The following is a 27,663-nucleotide window of genomic DNA, read 5'->3' on the forward strand; positions in this document are numbered from 1 at the left end:
TAGCTCTAGCACGAAAAGTACCAACAGTATGGCTCTGGTTGGTTGCTTAATTTTGGGGGCTTAGCCTTCTTGTCTGCAAAATGAGGTAACTCAACTATATATTGCTGAATATTCCTTTCAGGTCTAATATGCCAGATTCTATGAATTATGCTTCTTAAAACTATCTTCTGAAAAAGTTAAGAAAAATAAAGTGGCAGAATAAGACTAACATTCTTCTTTTTCTTTTATTTTTTAAAGGTCACCTTTACAAAGTAGCATTTAAAAATAAATCCATCTCACAACTCAAAGAAATTTCTGACAGTACTGCCCTCATGCTGGGCAGTCACTGTTTCCTCTGTGTCTGCCACGTGCCAGCGCACATACACAGCTCTTCCTCTTCTTTCCTGGGAGCAAACAAACCCTTAGCGCTTCTTCCAGGTAAACTTTCTGCGGGATCCCTCTTGGCCTGGCTTCTTCCGTTCTCTCACACGTGGATCAGTAGTGAGGAGTCCGGCTGCAGCATAAAAACAGAAGCCTTTAGGAACCATTAATATGCACGCTGCCAGGAAGAAAAGCAGGTTCGTGAATTTATACGTACTGTTGTCTGAGAAAAAAAATTAGAGGAAAGCAACCAGCCCAGTAATTGACCAGCCCAGTATCAACCTCGTGACGGCAGTTTGCTTCCACTCTTTGAGGATATTTTTCCAACCTCTGAGACAAACACCAGTTCCGTTATTTAAACCTGCTTTCCTTATCTTGTAAGAATCATGGTTCCCTTTTGGCTTTTCAGCTGGCCTCATCTAAGCGAGATAAAGCTGCTCTTGTGGGGGCGGTCACTATTCACTGTAAAGGAACTTAACCTGCACACTTACTATTGCAGAGGCCAGAGTTTTAATGGAGACAAGAGGCAGAGAAGAAAAACTTACTGTAAAGGTGAAGTATGAGAAAGTACTTAGATATCATCTATTAACAGTTTACATGAATATGCATATACATACAAATATGACTTGTCAAACATTTAACAAAGGAAACTTATTATTTTAATTTATGCCATAATATTCCCTGTTTTTTTGTTTGTTTGTTTGTTTTAGAATCTAAAAGATAAGTTTTAGAGTTGTATTCTCAGCACAGGCAGTTTCTTCTAGAAGAATAAAGTCAGTTGAAACAGGAAACTGTCATTCTCCCAGTCATCAGGAGTGAGAGTATGTTTCTAGGCAACTGCTGGGGTGACTCCTAGCTATGGCCCACACGGAAGAGCCCAGCAGTGGCTGCAGCTATAGTAAGTTAGTAAGGACCACAGATTCCAAGAATACCACTGATGGGAAAGCTCTTACATTGCTTTTATAAATATGTAAATGTACTTTTTCCTTGTCTTTTTCACTCTTCCAACGTTAGCACTCCTCTTACTGTATACAAGGGTTGGGTATTTTATTAAGGACCATTTAATGTACATATAGCAACACTTCAATTATTTATTACATACCCGTAAGCTTTTACACTTGCTTGTACTTAAAGGACATACATGGAATAAAACAGCGGTATTTGACAAAATACAGACAAGACCTAAGTTCTAGCTTCAATTGTAAGTAAGAATGCTTTATTACTTTCAGATATGCACAGGAGCTCAAACTAATCAAATTGTTAAGGTTCTAGCAAATTACTTCAATGACTAGATATGAATCCCATATGATGACAAATTGCTTATAAGCAAATGGATTTTTAAGAACCTTAAGCAATTAAGTAGCCTAAGCCATAGGTAGTGTTTTTATTGAACCCCAGTGGCTTGTACTAGCAGGTCTGGTGCCCAGAGACCATCCTTCTCGCCCAGAGGAGGAGCTTATGAACTTCGGTGCTAAGTGATTTGCTCAGGACCATGCAGCTGGCTGACAGCACACACGGTGCTTTCCTCTTCTCACAAACAGTGCGAAGATAGTCTTCAGCTCAAACTTCCCTGATTTATTCTAACTGCTAAAGCAGTACCCTAATGAAAGAATCAACTGCCCATCCTTTTTCACATTACACAGGGACTCTTGTATTCATGCTCAGGTAACAGGGTTACACAGAGTAGGGTAAAAGAAAATTCAAACACCGCAATGGGAAAAAATGGAAACCTCCAATAACTTACAAAAACAAAATACTCAAAGAACTTTATCATTAACCAAACAATTATTACAAATTTCGATGACAGACCAGGTGTGGTAGCTCATGCTACGTAATTTCAGTGCTTTGGGAGGCCAAGGCAGGATTGCTTGAGGCCAGGAGTTCGAGAACAGCCTGGGCAACATAGCAAAACGCAGTCTCTACAAAATACACAAAAATTATCCGGGTTTGCTAGTGCACGTCATAGTCCTAACTACCTGGGAGGCCGAGGCAGGAGGATTGCTCGAGCCCAGAAGCTTGAGGCTGCAGCTAGCTATGATTATACCACTGCACTCCAGCCTGGGTGACAGAGAGAGACTGTTTCAAAAACAAAACACCCACACATTTCTTGATAAAACAAAAACAAGCAATTTGTCTCTTAAATATAACTAAGCTAAGCACTTTGTTAAGCTGGACAAAAGGTTATGCATTAAGGACAAAATTAACTTTTCCCTGAGCTTGGAACTGAACATTTTAGCAGGGCTCAAATAATCAGTGCGGGCAGTTCTCCCCTTTTTCTAATTCAAGCTCACCTTGTAGAAATCAAACCTGAGAAATACTGTTGGTTCTGTAGCAAGAAAGAAGATAGCGAAGGGAAATATTACATATGTAACTATGTATTTTCTCATGAACTTCAGGCACTGGTACAAGAAACCGATGAGCATGTATAGCCAGTATTGGGCCACCATGCCCGTCCCACCTAGACTCATACCTTGTCTCATCCACTCAACCTCGTCCTCGGTGACAAAGCTGCACAAAGCTTTTGCCATTGCCAATCGTATCGCTCCAGCCTGCGCCGACCTCCCGCCCCCTGAGACTGTGCAGGTCACATCGTGCTTTCCCAGCCGGTCCACAAAGTGGAAAGGGAACATCAGCTGTTCTCTAAAGCACAGCACAAGAAAATGTGGTTACATTTACTATAAAGATACATAATTATGTAAACAACTGAAATTCTGAATATTCATAAAAACAATATTCTGCATGCCACTGTTATACTTTCCACACTTCTCAATCCATTTTACCAAGATATAGAAACACATTTCTGACATTTCGAATGATTTGCTGAGAGTTGTAAGGTTTCTTTCTTTTTCTTGGGTATAGCAGTACACTCTATCTTACTGTTTGCTGATCCCCTTTATCTCAGAAGATCTTTGCAAAGCTTGAAAATAACTTCGTAAAGAAGTCTTACAGTTGGGGAACTCCATTAATCAACTGAATTTAATGTCTCTGGATTGAATGATCAGATATAAAATCAATAGGCCTTCCCAAACAATTATCAAATGTCATTTGGATTCCCTAAATATACTATAAATTTATCTGTATAATGCTCATCTTGATATGGTTAGTTTTTAAAGTTTCTAAAACTGTATTCGACCTTGCACTTCCCTGACACCAAACGCATATTCCCAATATTCTTACAGTTCTCTAAATCACAGGGTCCTGCTACCTTCCTGGGGCCAGGTTGACATTCTACACAACCCCTGGCAGGCCTGCTCTCTCAGGGTTGGTCAGGGCCCACGAGACCCTGGGGCAGGCACCACAGACAGAACATGGCCCTGGACTTGCTCTTGCTCAACTCAACAAGTTATTTGTTGAATACCATTTTCACGCTAGGGAAGATGTTCACCATTACCTTTGTCAAGCACTTTGATTTTGCTATTTTGCCTTAATATCTTGCTACACTTTTATTCAGAAAAGCTCAATTATATTGTATTTGCTTTCTTTGACACTGTAGCTTCTGGACCCAAAATAAAGTTTATATAACACAGTTAAGCTGAGACACAGGTGTGGACAGGACATGCAAGTGCTATTCTTCATACCACACTAGTAAAATAATCACATGCAGATGGGCAAAAGATGACTTTCAAAAGCCACAGCAAATCGGAATTAATAACAATACGATCTAGGGATGACATAACTCCTACAACAACAAAAAAACCCATAAACCTATACTGTCTTTTTGAACAAATGCTTCCAAGAAACCAAATAAAAAGTAGCCATAAGTTATAAAAACAGTATTATAAGTAGTAGCTATTAATATACTATGATAACTAAAGAAAATTTCAGCTGGGGACCTGCAGTCCAAGCTGTCAAGAGGCTGAGGTGGGAGGACTGCTTGAGCCCAGGAGCTTGAGTCCAGCCTGGGTGACATAAAGAGACTTGTCTCTTAAAAAAAAAAAAAAAAAAAAAAAGTGAATATAAAAGAAAATTTAGGCTGAGCGCGGTGGCTCATGCCTGTAATCCCAGCACTTTGGGAGGCCGAGGCGGGTGGATCACCTGAGGTTGGGAGTTTGAGACCAGTCTGACCAACATGGAGAAACGCTGTCTCTACTAAAAATACAAAATTAGCCGGGCATAGTGGTGCATGCCTGTCCAGCTACTCAGGAGGCTGAGGCAGGAGAATCGCTTGAACCTCGGAGACAGAGGTTGTGGTGAGCCAAGATTGCGCCATTGCACTCCAGCCTGGGCAACAAGAGTGAAACTCCGTCTCAAAAAAAAAAAAAGAAAATTTACAGACTGAAAATCTAATTCCACTATTGCATTTACCTAACCATCTGGGTCCATGACTCAGTTATATAACTAGTAATTACATTAAGAAATCTATTTTTCTAGATTTTAATTGAAGTCTCTTTATTTATCTTTATTTATATAAGCATTTGTTAAAGAATCATAAAATTTTAAAAATGAAGCCGGGTAAGCGTTTAACCTCCCAAACAAACAGCTGTCCAGAAGCCTCCCTTGTAACTTCACTTACATGGCTAACCCACTTAACTGTGTGTTAGGTGATGAGAGAACTCCAATCAAGATCCCTGATTCCGGGTTCGCAAGTCTTCCTATTAGTCAATGGTCACCTCACTGCTGATTTGTAAGTTCCTGACGTGGCTGCCCTAAATCCCGACAACTACTTTAAAATAGTTGTAGGTGCCCATTCCCACCAAGACTAGCCTTAGGCTTCCCAACCATGTAGGAAGTTTCTTGCCAATAGGAATCATATCTCAAATATCTCTGATATCTTCACAATGCCCAGAACAAGACCGGAGAAACAGATGATCCTTAGTAAATAGCCACTGAATTCAAATCAAAGAATAAGATCTAAGAATGTAATTTCATTATGAGATCAAGCCATAACTGAGACTTGCTGTTAAATCATCAGGAGTTACGTCTGAATACAAATCAACAGACAGGTTATTGGTTAAAGGACATTCCTCCTACAGTTCCCAATGCTAAAGTTATCAGCCCCCGGAGTATGGGTTTCTCTCTGGCTTTTCCTAAGGGAAACAAAAGCTTCCTCCATCCCCTGCCCTGTGAGGATAATAGCAGAACTAATTCATCTTAAATGGAGTTAAGAATCCACTGCTTGTTGACACAGGCACACACAAATAAAATAAACATACACATCCTAAAGTAATGATTGCGTCCAGAAGCTTACACTGTATTAGGAGGTTCCTCTTTTGCCTACATCAGCATTGGTATCAAAAGAGCTTTAGCCCTTTTGACCTTAAATACCGTAAGACATGCGGGAAACAGGAGAAGGATTAGGAAAGGAGGAACTAATCATACCAAACTTCTGTTACTCGTGGATAATGACAGTAACTACTGGGAAAATAAGAACCATATCAAGAAGAGGCCTTTATATAGCAAGTCAGAGAGAGTTCTGAGATGAGTATATTTAGATTAGAAGAGCTGTAGTATCTATGTATGATTAATGCCTATTTCTCCATAGGATACAAAGTTTAAAAATTAAAACTGCCATATTTAGCACCCAGAACTAAGAAAAGCCTGATGAGTTCTTACTTTAACCCATAAATGCCAGGTTTCTTTGCTTGCTCAATACATATAATCACATTCCTCTGAATAGGAAAAAAATCCAAAATGATAAAGCAGAATTTTTCCAATATTTATGATCAGAAAAACAAACACAAGCCACAAGAAATTACTTGCACTTTTCCTTGCCTAGTGGCTTAGGTCAGTTTTAAGTGCCAAGGCTGGTTTTTGTGGTGATTGTTTTGTGCACACCTGTCCCCAAACTAGAAGGTGGAAATCTACCTTTCTCATGTTTTGGCACAGTCTGCACTTCAGAACATAAGCTACATATAAGACTACTCAAACTGCAGTAGGATCTGATGAAAAGGGGAGTAAGAGTCAATTAATGAGGAATTCTAGAGATGCTTTTTAAAAAATCAGGAAGCTGCTTTAAAAAATAGCTTCAATTAGCTAGTTTGATATGTTACATTGGTAAAGAGAAATAATCATTCAGATAAACAGAATTAGAAGATCACAAGCGTTCTTAAATGATCATGATGTATCATAAAGCATGTTTCCTTTAAAAACAAAAAAACCAAAACCCAAAACGAACCTGTCCTGTGTGACGGGGAAGTAATGCTGATAATCAATTCCATTTACTTTTATTCTCCCACTTCCATGTTCATAAACAATTGCTTCTGCTTTTGCAGTCTTTCTTTTACCTTCAAAAATATAAAATTCCTATTAGTAAATATCTTGAAGACCTGTGCTTTGAGACAGGTAAAACTACATTAGAATTTGTTTCCCCAAAATAATATACAACACTGTATATAAGCAGGTCCTATAACTATTATTTCAAGTCAAACCAAAATAAAGCAGGTAAACTACACCACAACAGATGCAATAAAGCTCACTGTGGGGTAATTTTGTTCTTCAATTCCATTTTAGAAACACTACAATGATTTTAAATTAGTTTGAACAACCAAGAAAGTAATTTATATTCATTTCGCTTACTTACGAGAATCCACAACCAATTTACACAGCGTTCTTCTTTCAGAAACAGTAAGAATATATCTAACAACATAAGTTTGAGAAATATATAAATAGTACGATGAAATATTACTAGTAGAAATAAAAAAACACTCAGGAAAGGTCACATTTCTTTGAAAACACCACAGTAGTTAAAAACGACAGTGATGAGAAACCTTTTAAGAGTTGTAAACATTTTAATAGGTCACGTCTTCAAAGCTGGACTACGTCTAACGGCTCTGAACAAGAATAATGTGAGTTAGGGATGTGAAGTTTTCATATTACATAGTTTCGGCATTGGATATGCAGATGCACTGAGCATTTTCATTTTTTGCAAGGAAAACTTTATTATAAATATTGTGCCAATTCTAGCAGCTTAAAATGTGAAAATTAAAAGATTTAATAATATAAATGTGTGAAAATAAAAAGTGTTAATATGACTGTATAGGTATGCATCCACATTTTTTTTCTTGGGATATTATAAAGTTCAGTTTTGAAAACTTCAATAGAATCTTAAAAATTAGGAAATCCAATGTAACAGTAGCAAAAATAAATAAATAAAAAATCTAACGGATAACAGAGAGCAACAGCAAATAAAAAATAATTGTAGTTTTTCAACCTTCACTGAATTTATTTTCTCTCCACAGAACGTCATTACCTTCGCTTTTGCTAAAGGCCATTCCTTGCTCGTCATACTGTACAGGTTCAATCAGCTGTTTTTTTGATCCAACAGCTATATTTCTTCGAAACCTCTGCACAAATTCTTCCTCAGCAGCACCGCACCGCGATGTCAGTAACTTTTCTAGCAGCTGAATGAGTTTCACATACTGCAGACAATAAAAATTCATTAGAAGGTGCAAGTGTAATTGCATTTGCTAAATTTTTTCTATTTTTGCATCCTTGATCTTTCCAATGTTGCTTTTCCTGATGAATTTTGACAGGATGACACTTCTGCATCTTCACGCTGCTTTTAAAACAGCATGCAGATGCATCACTTTTCCTGCGTATCTTTAGTGCCAAATCTTTTCTTTCAAGAAACAAAGAGATTTATCATTCAAAGAAAAATCTATTTCTCTGTATTATGATTATGAAATTTAGATTTAAATTCACTTTCAAAAAGTAGTTAGATGATCTTCAAGTGTAATTTCCACTCTTTTATTAGAACTGTATCAAGTGGAGCTTTATAAATAATTTCAAGTAAGTTATGTATAGTAATATGGAAAGAGTTTGATTTTGAGAAAATGTACCTCTTAAATTATATTTCATAATACATTTGGCAAATATATCTTTGGCTGTTCAAGCTGTGTTACTTTAATGTTTATGATTTCCTTTAAAACTGAACAATCAAGCTATTTAAAAATTCAAGAGATACTTGACTTAAAGGGCAACCTCTTGAAATAAATTATCCTTGCTCCTGTGTGCATTTTTTTTAATAGTTCTTGAACATGTGATTAGAAAGTAAACAACTTGGAATTAACCCCTTAAAATTAGAAGCCAGAATAATCACTCTAAAGTGTTTATGGAGAAGGAAACAACTAATGCTTGAGATTCTTAGTTAATATGGATTGTGAAACTCAGTCTTTGATAGCCTTCTTTATGTTTTTTGTCAGCCTTAAATATCATACTCATCTTTGTCACTATTGCCTTTATTGTAAAAATCTGCCATTAATAGTTTGAAATTTTTAAAAATCTCACCAGTAAGATTAATATTAAAAGAACTACTTCGACTCCAGCTTCCTATGACGTAATGAAAGAGAAGGCACTCTTCTAGTAAGGGTGAAACATTTAGCTACCTAGGATATTGGGTGGACGGAGTTCCATGCTCCTCTCCAGTCACCCATATGGACGTTCTGTGCTTAGCTACTCTCTCGATTCCATCTCACAGACTCTCAATGACTACTTTTGCACCTACAAAGGGGCACTACGGGTGGAACTCAGCCTTGCTTCTGAACTAGGTTAAGAAGTCACTGACCACCTCCACGTCCCTCATCTCGATACCAGCCATAAACATCAGGATTTCTTCTGATATCCAATACCCCAAAGTACAAAGTATCATATATAACTTGTTTCCTTTGTTTTCATACTTGTACACCTGCATTAAAGTTCTTGGGATATTACAAAGCAGAAAAAAGAATACCTAAGTTATTTAAAAAAAAAAAAAAAAAAATCAAAGCAGCCAGAAACAGAGGAAGTAATGAAATTACTCCGTAACGAAAAATGAGATTTTTCAGTTGAATTCAAGTACAGCAGTACTTGGAAGTTAGGATATTAGAAATTAACACTGGATCCACCACTAACCAAATGTCCGACACTTTGTTTAAGCAAACTGCAACTTCTCCAAATCATTAATTTCTATAATACATTAAATGAGAAAAAGAACAATTCAAGTACATAACTTAAAATCTATATATGGTGGCAAAGTACTAACAATGTTAGCCACCACCATCAAAGAAAAACTCCATCTTGGAAAAATTTATGAAATTGAAAAATTCATAAATTCATAGATTGGGTAAATCTTCCAGAAAGTAATAAATTTGGAACATCGAAATGTTTAAGACATCAACTGTCCTGTGATAATGTTGATATAGTAGAACATTTAACAAAATAAGACCTAAAGCAGGGGGTCACAAACTTTATAGGGTATAAGATTCATCTGGAAAGTTTGTTAAAAAGATTCCTGGGTAACCCCTTAGAGACTGCGCTAGATCTGGGGTGAGGCTTAGGACTCTGTAGTTTGTAACCAGCATTTCAAGGGATTCCGATAGAGGTGGTTTGCAGATCCCAAGATAAAAACCACTGACCTTACAGATATGGCGCACAAGGTAAACAGTAAATTGCGTGAAGGTAACCATGTGCTGCATCCCTTTTCAAGTTAACCAATAATGACTCCTTACACTTACTATCAGCTTGTAAAATTAGCTACTGGCCTTACAGAAGGAGATCAAACAACATCTGCTGTGCTTCCCTAAAACAACTGGCACAGGACATGAGGGCACTTATGAGAGGAGGACCTGGAGACTCGACAAGGCACCTCCTGACCACAGATAAGGTCATCCCAAGGCAGAAATCAGTGATGAATTTTTTTTTTTTTTTTTTAAAGATAGAAAGAAAAATCATCTTAGGAACACCTGCTTTGAGGAACACTACTATTAGGATCCTAAATACAGCAATTGTCTGCATTCTTATGGCACAGGTCCCCTTAAATTAAAAAGATTAATTACTTACATCTTGATCTGACAGGTTTTCCACTAACATTTCTTCTAGTTCCTCCTTAATCAGCCATCTGCTGCCAATCAGGTTTCTGTTAAAATATCACATATATTCTCTTTTTAATTAGTCATGCAATTAGAGTTATATCACAAAAGATCCCACATATAGTAGCAATTTTGTGATTTGGAAATAAGTTTTTATATTATATAGCAGTAATTTTACCCAACTAAACTATTTTTGACATACGTTCCATTTCCTCAATCTACTTTAGAAAAGGTATCTACTCTAGCAAATGTTTTAAGAGTTAAATATGCCACTATGGAACTCATTTGGTATTAAAAGCCCACCAGATTTCTTAAAGATTAAAATTGTGCCCGTATAACTTACTTCAAAGAAGATGTTATGGATACAACGTTAACCTGTCAATAGACTAATGCGGTAGCAAGTCCAACTAAAGGGACAGGAGTGCATTTAACTTAACTTAAACAAGGTGTTCTTCCTTTATGGAAGAAATCTTGAATAGATAGGCCAAAGTTTCACACTGGCTGATCAGTTGGATGGATCTGATCTATTGCTGTTTGCCAAATGGAAGCAGAAACCAAAACATAAAAATAAAATGTAAAAAATTAAAGCATGCAAATGCTAAATAAATGTGTAGCTATAAACATAAAAATTCTGAGGGCATCATATCCAGGTCTAGTAATTAAATATCCTATCATATATAAATCTGGGATAAAAATGACATAAAAATAACTTCAAGTCATGCTTTCTCCTAAATAAAAACCACCTATTATTTTGAACCCTAATCTTAATGCTTAATGATAAAATACTGAACAAATTTTAGGCTTCAGGTATGTCTAAAAAAATACCAATGAGTGGCATGTTTTTAGTTCAAATTTTATTTATATTTTAACGCAAGAAAAGAGCTTACCTGATTTCAGTTTTTTCTGGAAGCAGATCTTTGGCTTGCAACTGACTTTGATGTTTTTCTAAATTGAGTAACATTCCATATACATCCTATGGCAAATAAAATATACAGTACATACTAAAAATTAAGAGCAACGATACATTATAACTTCTGATATATTTTATAGTTTTCTCCTGTAAGTACTTCCTAAGGTGTCCTCCTCTTCAGAGAATCAAGCTGCAGAGTAAATAAAACTGAAAATGCTTTTAATAACACTATTTCTCATTTAAACTAAAGGATGATAGAGTAATTTCAATGAGAATTTAGTGTCATACATCACAGCACACTTAACTTTAGCTGATTTTAAAATAACTCTATAAAAATTTTACAACTCTACTTCAGTGAGGTTGGTTAAAAAAAACCAAAAACCTTAAACGATTTTCCCTTTCCTTCGGAAAAATCATTAATTTATATGGCAATGTGTACGTTAAACTTAGAGAATTATCCAGTAAAATACATGGTATTTACAGGTACTTATGTATTATTTAATACAACTTACTACTTATTTAATATTTAAATAATATTTAAGTCCTTATCATATAGTTTTTATCTTAAAAAGAGCTTCTATTATATTTATTTGATTTCTTCCTATTAATTTACTTCCTAAAAAAATCTGTGAATGTATGTCACTTGTTAAATTACAATGGAAGTAGAAGTTTGCCATTTTGTTAGAACTTGCAAAAAGCAATAATCCAGCAATAAGGATCATCAATGAAATGTATTTTCTAGGCAATGAGTTTACAATAAGCAAAACAGTACAGCTTTTGCCTGAGCAAACTTAACTTTTTGAAACACTCAATACATTTGTATTTATTCATTTATAATTTACACATAACCTACCATACTAATACCCAATGAGCAGATAGGCATTTTAAAAGAATGAGCTAGAGATGACATAAATTTACTTTTTGTTTTTTTTTTTTTTTTTTGCTAATCATGATACCTTCTAGTATCAGCAAATCTCAGAAGATACACCTTGTTACTGATAAGAGATGTCAATCCATATTTCAAACAGTCTTAATAATTTCAAGTTTTCAGGGGCAACTTCTTGTGGACTCTGATTAGACTGCCATATTACCTCATAATGTTGCTGATAAAGTTTTATCTAAGTGTAGGAGAAACGTCCCTTTGCCCCGTCATGATATTTACTAGTGCTTGCATTTCAGCACGGTCTTCACTCTGCAACCTGTTTTCAGGAACTGAAGGAAGGAAACAAAGGAAGGAAGGAGGGAAGGAGGGAGGGAGGGAGGGAGGGAGGGAGGACAGACTAAGCCTTTGAATTTTTGTAACATAGGTGAGAAAAGCTGATATAATACTCAATGGGTAGGACTCCTCAGTGAATAAGGACGTAAAAATTCATTCCTTTTGGCTGGGGAGATTCAGGTAAGTGTTTTTGGCTTTGTTTTTCATTAAGGGTAGTAGAATTGATAGTTTAGAAGAGAAAAGAAAAAAAGAAGCAGAGACAAAAAGAAGAAACAGCACTTAGAAGCTACAAAACTGGTGGTGAGCTAGACATTACCAGTGGACGTGAGTATCTCAAATTGAAAGTAAATCCATCACTCTAGCTCAGCAATTCTAAAAGTGCAGTCCCTAGATCGGCAGCAGCAGCAGCAGCAGCATCCAAGCCTAGACTGGCTAGAAATGTACATTCTAAGAACTATAGAGAATCTAGTTCAACACAATAGCAAAGGGTCAAATGAAGTTAATTTAATCCTAGTATTCATATTAAGTGTAACTGTCCCTACAACTACATTCCAAGTACACATCCATCACCTGCAGCAGCAGAGGAATGTATTTGACAATTAAAAAGCAAACAAAAGCCAACTGTCCACCCTAAAGCAAAACCACAAACCATCCACATATAGAAAAACAGGGGTATATATCCACATACATATATCCCTGTCACTCAACTGAAAGTACAAGTTTCCAATTTATCTCCCAAGAATTGGTAAGCCTTGTTGACTGTGGTTAGGGTACTTTTAACTCACTTTTAAAGGCTAAAATAATGGGTTGGGACTTCAAATGGATAGTATATCAGAAAAATTTCAATGCACCTGTTTCTAGAAGCAATTCTCAAATGAGCTGAACAAATAAAGAACTCCCCCACCACCCCCCAAAAAAATGAATGCTCCCCACTTATATGAAATGGACAGACTCAGGCAAACAGCACGCCACTGTGCACCCAGCACAGCCTGTCAGCAGGCTGGACCACAGGAGACTGTGGCTCCATCGGGGCGCTCTGGTAAGGACACTACAGTGAGCCTCTCAGCTGCCGGGTCCAGAGTCCTGAGATTCAGAGAGTGCAAGTCTATCTTTCAAACTAGTGAAGAATATATGAACTTAAAAGAATGCCAGCAATAGTAGTAAACTGCTGAGTAATTTACTACCCTCCTCTGCTTACAAGGGCTTACTTAATTTTCTGAAATAATTAAGTCAACTAAAATAACAACAATCAACCTATCTTGTACGTAAGTTTTAAGTCAAAGGATAGGCTGTCATCTCCCAAAGACTTTTGAGCAATTTTTACTCTAAATCCTTATTTTTCTTAAAGTATTCTTCCATGATGCCATTTCCTTCTAATGTTGTACTGAGATCCATAACAATGTATAAATGGTACAAATAAAACCGTCAGAAAAAAATGTGGAAGAGGAGAAAACAACCCATGAAAAGGACATGTCAGATTTCAAACACGGTGAATTCGATTCATTTGTGGCAAATGTTTACAATTTGATGATTGCAACCCATCAAATCACATAATGCCCATTAAACCACTCCATACACTTCTTTAAATAGGAAAATATATGTAAAGTACGTACTTAGCACAGTGCCTGACCTATAGTAATGGTCAAGAATGATAGCGGGGGTGAGGTATGGCTTTCAAGAGTCAAATAAACAATTTTACTGGTGCACCATTTCCATTTATTCTTTCTATTTTGCATAATAAAACCACTCTTAAGATTCTACCTTGGTTAGTTAGAGACAACAGTTCTCTGGAAAGTAGATTCTATAGCTTCAACTCCCTGAAGAGAGGTGTACTAATTTACATCAAAAAAATCCTTAAGGGTATAAAATATGCCAAGAACTGTCAACATCACAGATTACCACTGGTAGCTTCTGGTATATTGTTAAGTTTCCACTTAATTTTTAAGGGACACTAGAGAATTAGTATGACCCACCTACACTAAGTTTATATACTGTATTTAACAGTGTAATTTTCAAATATGACAGAAATAACCCAGATGTGAAATGCTGAATCATTAATCACAGCTATGATTAATATTTCATAAAATCAAAGCAAGCCTATCCACCCCTCGTGTCATCAGATTTCCATAATGTATGAGTCAAATTTAGAAGGTGCCTAATTTGAAAATACCAGATGCTCAGGTTACAGAAAAGAAATGCTTAATCTAAACCCTTCTGAGAGCATGAGCACTATGATTTTTAGTATCCTTCTGAAATCTGTTTTGGTTCTATTAAATCATGTGGAAATTCCAATTTTAGGAAGTGTAAACAAGTAACATTTCATGGGGAGGTGATATAGAAAAAGTCTGTTGTATTTTGGTACACAACATAAATAGTAACTAATAGTAATTATCTTAGATACTATATAGTAACAGTAAAGTAACTGACTTAAAATTTGTGTTTGTTAAAGAAATCACAGAAAATCATTTCTTAAATAATCTCCTCGATTTTTTGGCTGCTGGCATATACAAAATCAAATCAACAAATATAAATATAATCTGTTTATCATTAACTAAGAGAGGTTTACGCTATATATCTCAAGTTCCAAGTGACATACTTCTGTTGTAGACTCTTGGTATTACTTTGTGAATACAGTACAATATACTATATAGATTGCACATCATGTAAATGCCATTCAACATACAAAGAAAGTCATCTCAAGATGGATCATATGAAAAAGGACTCTAGGGAAGTCCACACGCAGGAGTGATGACCTGAAAGTTCTTGTAACTCAGACAGCATATATTTTTACTATTCAAATTAAAGCCCCATCATATATTATAATAAGTATACCATTACAAAGAGGTAATCTAATTAAAACCAACACAGAGACAATAATATGCTGAATCCTTTTCTAAAAAATTAATTTTCTTAATTGGTACACTTGGAGCATACCAGATATACAATGGTAATTATTCATATGGGAGGAAAATGTACATTAAAGATACCTCTAGAACAGCAATTTCGACTGCTGAATTAATTACTGAATTAACTCCTGCTGTCAAGGAAAGTCTTAAAACAGCATGCAAATATATTTTAGCACCAGTTTGTAGCTTTTTAAAAAATAAGCACTTTACATAGTTATAGTTATTCCGCAAGACCTCACTGTGAGAAGGGTCACTATTTTAATTCCATTTTAAAAGACAGCACTACATCCAAGAGTTTTCAGCAAGGTCACAAAGACGATCTAGAGACATCTGAACTAAGTAAGAATTCTGTGATACTCGGACTCCAGGACTTCTGCTAAGAGTCTGGAATCTTCACATAACGAAGCAGCACACTTCTGGGGCTGCTTCCAGGCTTTAAGAACCGAGTAGGTTACTGAAGTCCTTTAAAATGAACCAGAGATTCTCCAAATATGCCAGGAGCTTCTTTCACAAGGCAAATGAACCCTGTTTACAAACGAACCTAATAAGTTATAAGGATTAGAATTACCTGGTTTTCTCTCACATTTTAAACTTTACTACTTATCCCTTCATTTTACATATAAATTTCATCTGTGGCTATGTAACTCCTTCAGTTTAAAGAAAAAGTTTGAAAATATTGAATTGCTTACTGTAAAACTGGTTCTAAAACATAAATGAAGTTTCTACACAATGCTAAGTTCCTAGTGCAGTGTTTAGAGTTGCATACCTTCCTTTTCTTAAAGACTGAGATGAGGGGAGCTTTTGTAAAACGTCAATAAATGCTTAAGGTATTGGGGCTGATATCAGTCTTAAAACTGGGACTTTATTAACCTCTCTTTTGAGAAAATGTATTTATCTAATGCAAGTAATGCCTACAATGACAATGTATAGAGTTTTCAATATTCTGTACTACCGTCCTCCCCAAGCACTGGTCTCGTGGGACATCAAAAGGGGTTTGGAGTAGAAAGTGTTCTACAGTCCACTGGGTTTGAGCAGCAGAGTGTGAAAGTAACGTGTTTCTTTACTTAAGGACTTCACAGAGCTTGGGTTCTACTAAGTGTCTCCTTGTTAGAGTTCCCCAGTACACAATATGTAACATTCCTAAACGAACACTTCAGAGCCTCTTTCTTGAAGAATATTTCACAGTTTGTATTCTGCAGAAAGCACTTTGGGAAGAGCTGGGTTACAGACATGCCTTGACTTAATGGGTCACGTTTTACAAAAGGGTTACCACTTCAGAGTTAAATAATCCCCTCCCATTATGAGTTTTAAAGGATTTTCAACTTACTTTTAGTGAGTGAATTTTAATTTTTTTTTTTCCAGAAACATACATATTGGTAAATGTTTTTTTCTTCAAATTAAAGGACCTTCAGAAATTGAACCATGACCACCAAGGCTGCGGCCTTTGTCACCAGCTTGGTTGTCCTGGACAGGCCCAAGCTGCTGTGGGAAAGGGGGTAACACTGGTGGGGTTTACAGCCTTGGATCCAACGGGCAGCCCACTCTCTAGCCTAGTCCTTTCTCCACTCCCCACAGTCTTCACCTAGGCTAGCCACAACTCGGTTATCTTGCTGTATAGCATTTTATTTTTTACACAGACATCTATATACTCTTTAACGTTCTTCCCTCTCCTTTACACCTTTGCTCAATTGTTTCAGGAAACTTTATTCTTTCTCTCTTTCTTGAAACCTAAAACCCTAAATCATGTCAGAAAAGCAAACAAGTTCTACTAGTTAAATGGACATTAAGGAAATGGGAAGCCATCCATTTTTGGTGAAAAAGCCACCATGCAGGGGATCCCTTCATGGTACTCAATGATGCTTTCAGAAACTCAGGAAGTTTCTTATTTCTTCTTAAATTACTTTTTATTAAGAAATTATTTGTTACTATGGTTTTATACTTTTTTCATTATATACATACATCTTATTAGTGTAAAATAAATGAGTTTTTAATCGACTTTCCCAGGAACCTGAAGACATGCGGATCATTATATCCATAGGAAAATGGGGGCCCAAGTGCCCTGCAAGTGAACCTGTGGAGTGTGGCACGTTTCCAAAACGTGAGAACATCACGGATCAGCACATCCCCCTTCACTTTATACTTTCCTATCACGCTTCATTTCTGGGCAGGAACAATAAACTGTATCTTATATTTCATGGCCATTTTTCCTCAAAAACCTCCCCATTTCTCCACAGAAAGTGGACAGACTAAATACAGGTCAACTGGAAACAGGACCCACTAAAGCATCATACACTGATCTTAACTGCAAGGTGCATCAGCGCCATCTTTTATTAACTGCTATAACGTAATATATATGCTTCATATGCAAACAGTCACCAAATACTCAAAAGAAGATTTGGCATCTTTAAGGAGGATAAGAAAGGTTAATCGGCATTAGAAGGGTCTCCTCACGCCAACTGCACGCAGGCTCTAGATGTGTTTTCCTGTCACAACTCCTGGCCAATGGCATCCGGGCCTCACACAATTACAGTTGGGCAACGACGTGGGAAAAACAGTTTGGCTTAGTGTCTGTTACCCTGTCACATAGGGAAAAAATTCTATCAACGAAAATAAATGGTAGCAACAAGGATTCATTTCCAAGTCTTTAGAGCTTGCCACAGTCTTCAGGGGCGACCTCCCGTGCCGCAGTGGGGACGGCCGTCCTGTGATCACTCACGGTGGGAAGGGGACGGCTCCCCTCACCATCAAGACCAGGCAGAACAAAGAGAGTGCAGACAGGCGAGATGGCTCCTAGTGTTATAGCTTGACTTTCTACGCAGTGCCTGGCCACTACAAAAACGCTTCTGTAGGGTGAATGATGAACATTTCGTCACTATTTCAAAGTCTCAGTATCTCCGGCAGGTGATCGTGATATGTGTTATCTGGGAAACTAGGCTGGTGTGACTGCAGCTGTAATTAATAACACCTGCTATACATAATGCTGAAATGTATGCATAGGGCATACATTTAGAAATTACTGCATTGCACTAAAATAGAAAAGTCCAAAGGACTCTTCTATTGATCCATAACAAAACTTAAATTACTCAAAAACAAAGAATGTTTATTAATCAGATATCATTTGACATTTTAGTCAGAGAGTATGGTAACATTTTATCCACTTAGAAACTGATCAGTTTCTTGAACAATACTTTTTAAAACATAAAAACAAACTTAAAAAAAAAAAGTTAGGTCTCTTATAGGATGTGTAATTTCCTCATTATGATGGAATGCAACAAAATATCTTGCCCTTGGGTTGCTCAGTTTCAGCCGAAACAAATGCAAATGGCATGTCAGATGACAGCTGTTTGATAAGGCTCCTCTACAAGACCTGCATGCTTTACTTTTTTCCGTGAAACTTGGGATGAAAGGCAGAAGGCAGGAAGAGAATTAATGTAGCATACAGTCTAAAGGCAATGCTACAACCGTGATTAAGTAGAAAAGTTAAAAGGCACAGATTTTCCACAGCTTCGCTGCGTGCAACCCATCCGTGTAACAAGTTGACAGGCCTAGCGCGTCAGCTCCATCATCCCCTCCGACAGCTAAAACGCAGCATTGCATCCCTTTTCAGAGAAAATTTGCGTCTGCACCATGAAGCGTTGTACATTATTTCTTAGCACTGCAGGGGGCTCAAGTCCATATGGAACCTTCACAAATATTACCACAGATCAAACCGGCGGCGTTTGGAGGCAGATTTGACATACCTATTTAAATGAACAGCGGGGGTCCTCGGGCAGCCTCGGGCTGTGCGGGAGAGAACCTCTACGAGCCGGAGCCCCAGCCGCAGCTCCATTACTCAGCAAAGACACACTCTACATTTATCATTCATTTCATTTCTGCCAGGGCAAGAAGCTCATTTGCCCAAGGTCAACAAAAAGCGAAAAGAAGGTTTTCTTTTTTTTCCCCAAGAAATAAATGTACCTGACAAGTGGGAATTTTGTCCTTTGGGTTTGTGGAGCACAAATAAACAGCAGATAATTCTAAAAAGCAGAGTAAATGTGTGCACTGATTCAAGCCACTGCAATCTGACTGTAGATGGGGGAAGCCCAATAAATATTTCTGAAACTTTAAAAAAATCATATAACGAGTAAAATAGAACTTGATATCATGTTCTAAAAATAAAAACAGAATATTGGCATCCGGCCTTTTTTTCCACAGCAATTCTGGGGAACTCTTCCAAATTTGCACACTATCAGATACTTATAGTTCTGAAAACAAAACAAAAATTGTTCACAGCACCCTAAATGCAGTTGGAAGTCAAACTGTAATAAAATCATTTCTTAGGTTGTTTCGGGGCCCAAATTCTAGGCTCGTCCACTGCATTAATCTATGAAAGGCAAAAATTGTATATAAATAATAAAAAACAAATGAGAAATAACCATTTGATTCTTTTTCAAGGCAAATGCCTCAGAGCCCCTGACAGCATCATACACTTGGCCTCCTCCTTCCATACCCTGGAAGCACATGCACACACTATATAATTGAGCTGAACATCTATCTTCCAACATGATTTCAATTTGTAAGTAAAAGCATTTTAAAGACAAACCATTCTGATATAAATTCTATAAAGTTTATCTTTAGCAAAATGAATTAATATAAATCATTTCATCAACATACTGTCTTACCTCTAGAAGTCTTATTTTTGCCCATTATAAAATACTAGGTAAATTCTGAAGCTGAGAACAGTATCCAGTATAACTAGTTTTGTAGCTTACAGCTTGTATTATTGATCATAAATGCAATATACTTACATGCATTAATGAATAGTATGACTGTTTGCCAGTATAGAAGAGATAGTGAAATGGACGGCCATCTTCTCCCCACTGGATTGCTGATAAAATAGCCAGATGAAAACAAATAAAAATATACACAGAGACAGACCAAATAGCTGCATTTAACCACAGTTAGGAGACACATTTATAATTGAGTAACAAAAAATACAAAAATCACCAACATTTAGAATTTTGATATTTAGTTTAGCATATTTATATGCAAATATTTAGGATATTTAATATTTCATACCATTAACATAAAACAATGTTTACATTTAATTTAAAAATTACTAAATATTAATTATGAGAATTTCTGTAATTTGTTTCAAATAAAAGCTTATAAAATAGCCAAAATCATCTTGTTAGAATAAAAAAATTTAGGCTTGGCTATACACATAATGCCCTCCCATATTTTTAGAAGGGAAAACTGATAAACAACGCAGTACATTCAGAGAATCTAAAACAGGCAAACAAAGATGAAAACTAACGAATGTATTTTTCTTTTTTTTTTTTTTTTTTTTGGAGACGGAGTCTCGCTCTGTCGCCCAGGCTGGAGTGCAGTGGCCGGATCTCAGCTCACTGCAAGCTCCGCCTCCTGGGTTTACGCCATTCTCCTGCCTCAGCCTCCCGAGTAGCTGGGACTATAGGCGCCCACCACCTCGCCCGGCTAGTTTTTTGTATTTTTTAGTAGAGATGGGGTTTCACCGTGTTAGCCAGGATGGTCTCGATCTCCTGACCTCGTGATCCGCCCCTCTCGGCCTCCCAAAGTGCTGGGATTACAGGCTTGAGCCACCGCGCCCGGCCACGAATGTATTTTTCTATGCTACATCATTTGTTTCAACCCTGTGGTCATCCACCTCCGAGTGTAAAACATCGACAACAGAAGGGCCTCAAAAAGGTGTTGGGTGCAATTCCTTCTGGAATACACATGACCATTCACATCTAACTAACCACCACCAAGCAAACTGAGAAGTGGTGTTAGTCTAAGAAACAAGACAAATGCTAACTCTGTGTCCTCTGCCCATGCTATCTCTGTTGAGATGCTTCTCTGAAGCAGATTATACTCTTTGGTCCATTACAGAAGTTGTAAACTATTTTCCCCCAGGCCGTCACTTGCCTTTTACTTTTACTTACGTTACCTTTCATAATTGAGAAGTTTAAAATATGTAAATAGTCAAATCTGTCGCTTTTCCTCTATGGCAGTGTGACTTGTTTTTTTCATGATTCATCCCATGAAGGAATCCTTTATAGGCATTTTCTCCCTAATTGCAGCCCCCCCCATGAAATGTTAATACCACAGGCACACTACACATCTGCTGATGTATACTGTGGCCCACCGGAGGGCCACAAACCATTGTAACAGCTAGGTTTCCCCACCCCCGTGAACCAATCTTTGCCCCCACTGAGGAAACATGCTTTAAGGCTTTGGGCTCTCTAAAATTATTTTCTTGTATTTCTTCTGGAATTTTTATTTATTTTCATGTTCAAATATTTAATCTATTGGAATTTATGTTTGTGAGGCAGAAATCCAAGAACTATCTTGTCCAGCAAAGAGTCATTATCTCTCTACAGTTTTTTGAATCGGACAGGCTTTTCTATTGAAATACCACCTGTATTATATAGGAGGATGTCTTTCTTCTGAAACAAAGACCACATTTTCATAATAAATGTTGAAAAGAAAGTCTTGCTTGGCTACTTAGCTTGAAAAACCAAATTCTTATTTGCTAATGGCTTATGGATGATTTCAGCACTTTTCCAAAATCATTGTCATAGACTTCATGAATCAAATCCAGCATATTTTCTAATATTTTTCTTTTCTTATGCAATTGATTTTCACTGTATGGTTAGTCTGTCAGAAAGTGATAAAAAAAAAAGACAAACATCATGGTTGCAGACAAGACTCTACTGGTAAGCTTGGAGATATGTTTGAGTTGAGTCTCATATCATGGGATTGATTTCATTACATATGTGAATGTGTATACACACACACACACACACACACACACACACTCTTGACTTCACTGAACCTAAGGTATCATAGATTTTAAGATGCCGCATCATGTATCCTATATATCACAAAGAAAGAGAAAAAATACTGTCAAACCACGATATGTATCATATTCACAAAAATTGTAAAGTGTTTCCTGCTGTCAGACATTAAAATTTGAGGAAAAAAAAAAAGTCCTAGAATTAACTAAGTAAGGCACAAACATATGCTGCCAGTACTCTGCCCATTGGTCTGTCTACTCTGTGTCAGTAACCGCCATTTTAATTAGCAGAGCTTTTTGCTGGGTTTTGATACCAGGTATGATGAGCTCCCTTCATTACTTAAAAAAAAATTTTTAACCACTGCTTCTTGCACAATTAGACTTGACAAGTTTCTCCCAAAAGCTGTACCAAAACTTTAAGTAAAATTATATTCAATTTATCAATAATTTAGAAAGCAGCAATTTTGGAATATTGTCTTCCCTTAGAGAACCATGGAAGTTTTCCAACTATTCAGATTTTCACTTCTGATCTTTAACTGAGTATCATAATTCTCCATATAAATCTCATATATTTTGCAAGTCTTATTTGTGTATTTTAGTTTCTGTTTCTCTTGATACTGCCCTCCCCTATTCAGTTATCTATAATACAAAAGTAACTTTACACAAGTAACACATACTTCCCAGATCATATGTTAAAATTCTTTTGGCAGAGCAAGGCGGGAGCTTATTGTTCTGGACTCTCTGTGCATTTACGTATGTATGCCTGCATGAAATAGGATTGTCTGTGTGGGTCTTTTAAAGATAAAAGTGGTATTAAACTGTATTTATGCTACATATACCATTTTTACTTGCTTTTTCAACTCAACAATGTTACACCTCTACTAGCACAACTAGCTCTATCTCACTCTTTTTACGGCCTATATATTATTCCACAGCATGAGTTTATTTAGCCACCCTGTGATGAACATTTAGACTCTTTCCAATTTGTTGCTGATACAATATTTACAATTTCCAATCTGATGGGTGATAATTGCCTCTCATTATTGTTTTACAAGATGTTATTTCTGACCTCTGATATTTTCAAATGTTTACTGGTAGTTTAATTTTTTCCATTTATGAATTGCTTATTTTCCTTTGCTCATTTCTCTAGTAAGCTGTTTTTGTTAATTTATGAGTAATTTATTCTAGGTATCAGACCTCCGGCACATTTCAAATTTTCTGGTGTCTTTGTCAAAGAGAAATTTTTAACTTCAACATAAATAATTTATCATCTCTGTCCTTTAGCTTTTGTGATTTAAGGACATAATATCTGTTACTTTAAAAGTATTGAAAGCTGTATGTATATTCTTCAACTAGCCACTTTATTTCTGTTCTAGAGTTTGAATTTCTTAACTCGAAAAACACACAATAATTTTTAAAGTCTTGACCAAACTCTGTTATCTTCTGCATACAGCCTATTTTTCAGCATACCATTAAATGAATTGAGAAAAGGAGGTACATGCATGCATATACATATGAATGTGTCTGTATGAATATGTAGATATGTATTCATATAGTTGGAATTCAGTGTTTTTAAAACAGTTCTTGTCTGCCAAAATACATAAAGGAAGTGAAAGATTGCAATTCATTTGCTACCAATAAGACCATCATGTTACTTAGATCATCATTACATGCCATCCCATACTGATTTCTTTGTGTGTAGATGTGGCCGCCACAGAGTCATGAACTGACAGGATGCTCATATGATCTCTGCAGGATCAGCATTTCACCCTGTAACTACACTGTGGCCTGCTTGTATAAGAGGGTATCATTTTCTAAATTTTTAGAACAATTCATGGTTTAAATGTTTTGAATTCAGGGACCCAAATAATGGTAGTCTAGTGAAATTCTAATACAGTTTTTAGTGTAGGTTTTCCATTTTCTAAGCAGGCAGTCATAACATCCGTGAATAATCATCAATTTTCCTAATTTCTTTCAGTTTTCTAATTCATACTTTTTTCCTTTTTAAGCCACACTTTTTTTTAACTATGCTAGTTAAAACTTCCAAAACAATGCCAAATAACAGAGGTGAGTATGCACGTACCTGTCTTATTCCGGAACCAGGATCTATTGATATATTTTAAATTTGATGTGTTTCTGTTTGTCATGATAGGCTTTCTCAAACTAGAAAGTTTCTTTTTATTTCTAGTTTGTGTTTTTACCAAAAAAATTAATGCCCAATTTTGTTAACTTTTATTTATTGAAATGTTTTAATCTTGACTCAACACAGAGAACTAGATAAATCATTTTTATTTTCCCGGAGAGAAAAAAGGCCCTCTGGTATATTCTCTTAATATAAAGTTTACTTGGTTTGCTAGTGTTTTATTTGGTGACAACAGACTGTAGGTTTCTTTTTCATGAAATGTGTGTCCAGATTTGATAATTGTGTGAGCCTCTGAAGGGAATTTGGAAGTTTCATTCTTTTCTTCTGCTCTATAACAGTTTAAATGATAACAATAGTTACATCCTCCTTCAAAGTATGTCAGAACTTCCTGACAAAACCTTCTGGGCCTGGGCTTCTTTCATTAGACCTTTGGTGCCCTTTGATAACTTCTGCAGCTTTTAGATTAACACAGGGGTACCCAACCCCTGGACCACGGACAGGTACCAGGTTCTACTGATTTTTTTTTTTTCCTACTGATTTTTATTTGCTGTCATGACTGGTCAACTGGGACCAGAGTGAGTGTTTCACAATAAGAGCACTTGGTTCTATAGCAAGCGTCCCCAGCCCCTAGGCCACAGACCAGCATAGCTTCATCTGTATTTATAGACGTTCCCCATTGCTCACATTACCGCCTGAGCGCCACATCCTGTCAGATCAACGGTGCCATTAGATTCTCATAGGAGCGCAAACCCTATTGTGAACAGCACACGCAAGAGATCTATGTTGCGTGCTCCTTATGAGAATCTAAGGCCTGATGATCTGTCACTGTCTCCCATCACCCCTACATGGAGCCATGTAGTTGCATAAAAACAAGCCCAGGCCTCACACTGATTCTACATTATAGTGCGTTGTATAATTATTTCATTGTATCTTACAATGTAATAATAGAAATAAAGCTCACAATAAATGTAATGAGCTTGAATCATCCCGAAACCATCCCCCAACCCCTGGTCCGTGAAATCGTCCTTCACAAAACTGGTCCCTAGTGCCAAAAAGGTTGGGGACCACCAGTTTAACCAATACTCTCCTGATTAAGACATCTGTGGCAATTATATTATTCTTTCAACTACATGACTGAGAGTCAGTTGAGTCTGGTGGTCATACATATATGTGTGTGCCACAACTGCCTGGGCCTCTTTACATTCTGGCTCAACTATTTCCTGGCTGTTATGTCCTTGGTAAGTTAAACTCCATGTGCTTTTCATTCCTACATCTGTGCAGTGGGGGAAATTACAGTATCTACTTAATAAACCTATTGTGAAGAGTGTAAGTTAACACATAGGAAGCACTTAGAATTATGCCTGGTCTACTCTGTTTCAATAAACGCTAACAATTCTTACTTGAGAGATTTTTCAAGTTAGAAGAAAGTTACCCATAACAATTGTATACTTTAAAATTACCCTCTGAATATTATTATTTACAATTCTTAATATTGCCCTCTTATGTTTTCTCTTTTTTCCCTGGCCAGATTTGCCAGAAGTTGATTGACTTCACTAGCTTTTTCAAAGAATGACATGGTTTTGTTTATCATACCCCTTCTTTTAAATTTCTTCGCTATAGGCCGGGCGCGGTGGCTCAAGCCTGTAATCCCAGCACTTTGGGAGGCCGAGGCGGGCGGATCACGAGGTCAGGAGATCGAGACCATCCTGGCTAACACGGTGAAACCCCGTCTCTACTAAAAATACAAAAAACTAGCCGGGCGTGGTGGCGGGCGCCTGTAGTCCCAGCTACTCGGAGGCTGAGGCAGGAGAATGGCCTGAACCTGGGAGGCGGAGCTTGCAGTGAGCCGAGATCGCGCCACTGCACTCCAGCCTGGGTGACACAGCGCGAGACTCTGTCTCAAAAAAAAAAAAAATAAAAATAAATAAATAAATAAATAAATAAATTTCTTCGCTATGCTCCTCTATTCGATTTTTCTTTTTCTGGCTTCCTGAACTGAAAATTTAGTTCATTTATATTCATTCTTTCTTAATTTCTAACAAATATATGCTTGTCTCTGTATAATACAATGTCCATATTCCATAGGATTTAATAGGAACTGTTTTCATTGTCATGTCTGTAACCTCAATTTTGATTTTCTCTTTAATTCAACAGTAATATGGTTTTACTGATTTTAACTCAGAAAAATCTAACGATATGATTTTTACTACTTGGAATTCGTTAGGTTTTCTTTATGGCCAATTACATCATAATTCTAGTAATAGTCCATAGGCCTCTGCATAGAAAATGTATTCTTTGTATCTGTAACTATAAAATCATGCTGTGTTATTCAAATTCGTTAGAGCCTTAGTTAACAGCTTTTGCTTTAAATATTTCAATGCTAAATGTTGGTGCAAAAAGGTTTGTGGTCATCAAATCTACTCAATGGAGATAAGGTTTTATCAACATAAATTAACATTCTTGTTTCATTGAAGTATTATTCACACTCCTTGAATTCCATTTTGTCTAATATGAGGTGCTACTCTTTGCTCCTGTTGACCCAGTAGTTATCTTTGTTTCACCTAATATTTTTATCACTTGCTTTAAATCATAAAGAGCAAGACTTTTATGTTAACTCAATCTAGAAGCTTCCATCTTTTAATAAGGAAAGTATTAGTACGCTATAAGTGTCATAATCTACCCAAATCTAAAATTCACTGGTACTTTTTTAGCATACAAAAAAATCAGTTTATCCTTTATTTACGAAATACAACAAAATTGGGAGGTAGGGACATAAGCAACAAAAAATATTTTACTAATTCTCAAGGAGTACTGTTTACATATAGCTACATATAGTAAACTACAACTTAAGATAATCCTACCAGAAGTGACATATTTTCAAATAATACATGGGCATTTTGCAGGGATATATAGAAGTTTCAGTTGTTACAACCTGGCTGCTAATAACAATAAACTTCTAATACTGAGAAGCTGGTACAATTTGAAAGAACAAACCAGTCTTAGGGGGCAGATGTATAAGAAGAGATGCAACTAGCAGAGATATAAAGAACGAAGAGAGAGACAGAGAAATAGGTGGGGAGCCTGAGAGGTTAAAAAAATAGAAGAGTTAGTAAAGAAGAAGAAGAAAAAAATCACTGTCATTACAAACATTTACTGAAAAGTTACTAGGTGTTTAATATAAGTTACTGTGCCCTGTGCATAGTTTTATTTCTGTAACACTTGAGTTGTATCTGCAAAAGTGATGTGCACTTTTAACAAAGTCTTCATTTATTATTTCCCCAAAAGCTATTGTTAGATTGATGGTATAATTTATAATCAACTATGTCTAAGAATCGAGGAAATACCAATGATAAAGCATATTTATAAAAAGATTCAAAACATTTATAACAAGATTCAAACTAAAAGTTATCATTTCCAAGAGTGAACTGGAGTGAAAGAATTCCTAGCTTTGAATGAAAATAGGACTTAGCAGAAATACCACTGCAAAATAAATAAGTCTTCTATGGAAATATCTGCTATCTTACCAATTTTTATTTAATTCTAAACA

The 27,663-nt window shown here is 36.4% G+C and overlaps 1 protein-coding gene across 2 annotated transcripts in view; it reads right to left on the reverse strand.

The window, feature by feature from the left end:
- Positions 1-203: 203 nt before the first annotated feature.
- MRPS9 (mitochondrial ribosomal protein S9) overlaps positions 204-27,663 on the reverse strand; it is a 56,913-nt gene continuing 29,453 nt past the window's right edge. The window contains exons 5-11 of one of the 2 annotated variants that reach the window (XM_025354885.1): positions 19,965-20,044; positions 11,033-11,118; positions 10,117-10,192; positions 7,550-7,718; positions 6,476-6,584; positions 2,831-3,000; positions 204-493 (exon numbers count right to left, since the gene is read on the reverse strand). In XM_025354885.1, coding sequence (XP_025210670.1) covers positions 402-493; positions 2,831-3,000; positions 6,476-6,584; positions 7,550-7,718; positions 10,117-10,192; positions 11,033-11,118; positions 19,965-20,044 — 782 coding nt within the window. In that variant the 3' untranslated portion in view covers positions 204-401. Of the gene's footprint in view, positions 494-2,429; positions 3,001-6,475; positions 6,585-7,549; positions 7,719-10,116; positions 10,193-11,032; positions 11,119-19,964; positions 20,045-27,663 lie in introns of those variants that run through there. The other variant, XM_025354884.1, reaches the window with a different exon arrangement.

Source organism: Theropithecus gelada, chromosome 13, assembly GCF_003255815.1.
Source record: "Theropithecus gelada isolate Dixy chromosome 13, Tgel_1.0, whole genome shotgun sequence".
Classification (NCBI taxonomy): domain Eukaryota; kingdom Metazoa; phylum Chordata; class Mammalia; order Primates; family Cercopithecidae; genus Theropithecus; species Theropithecus gelada.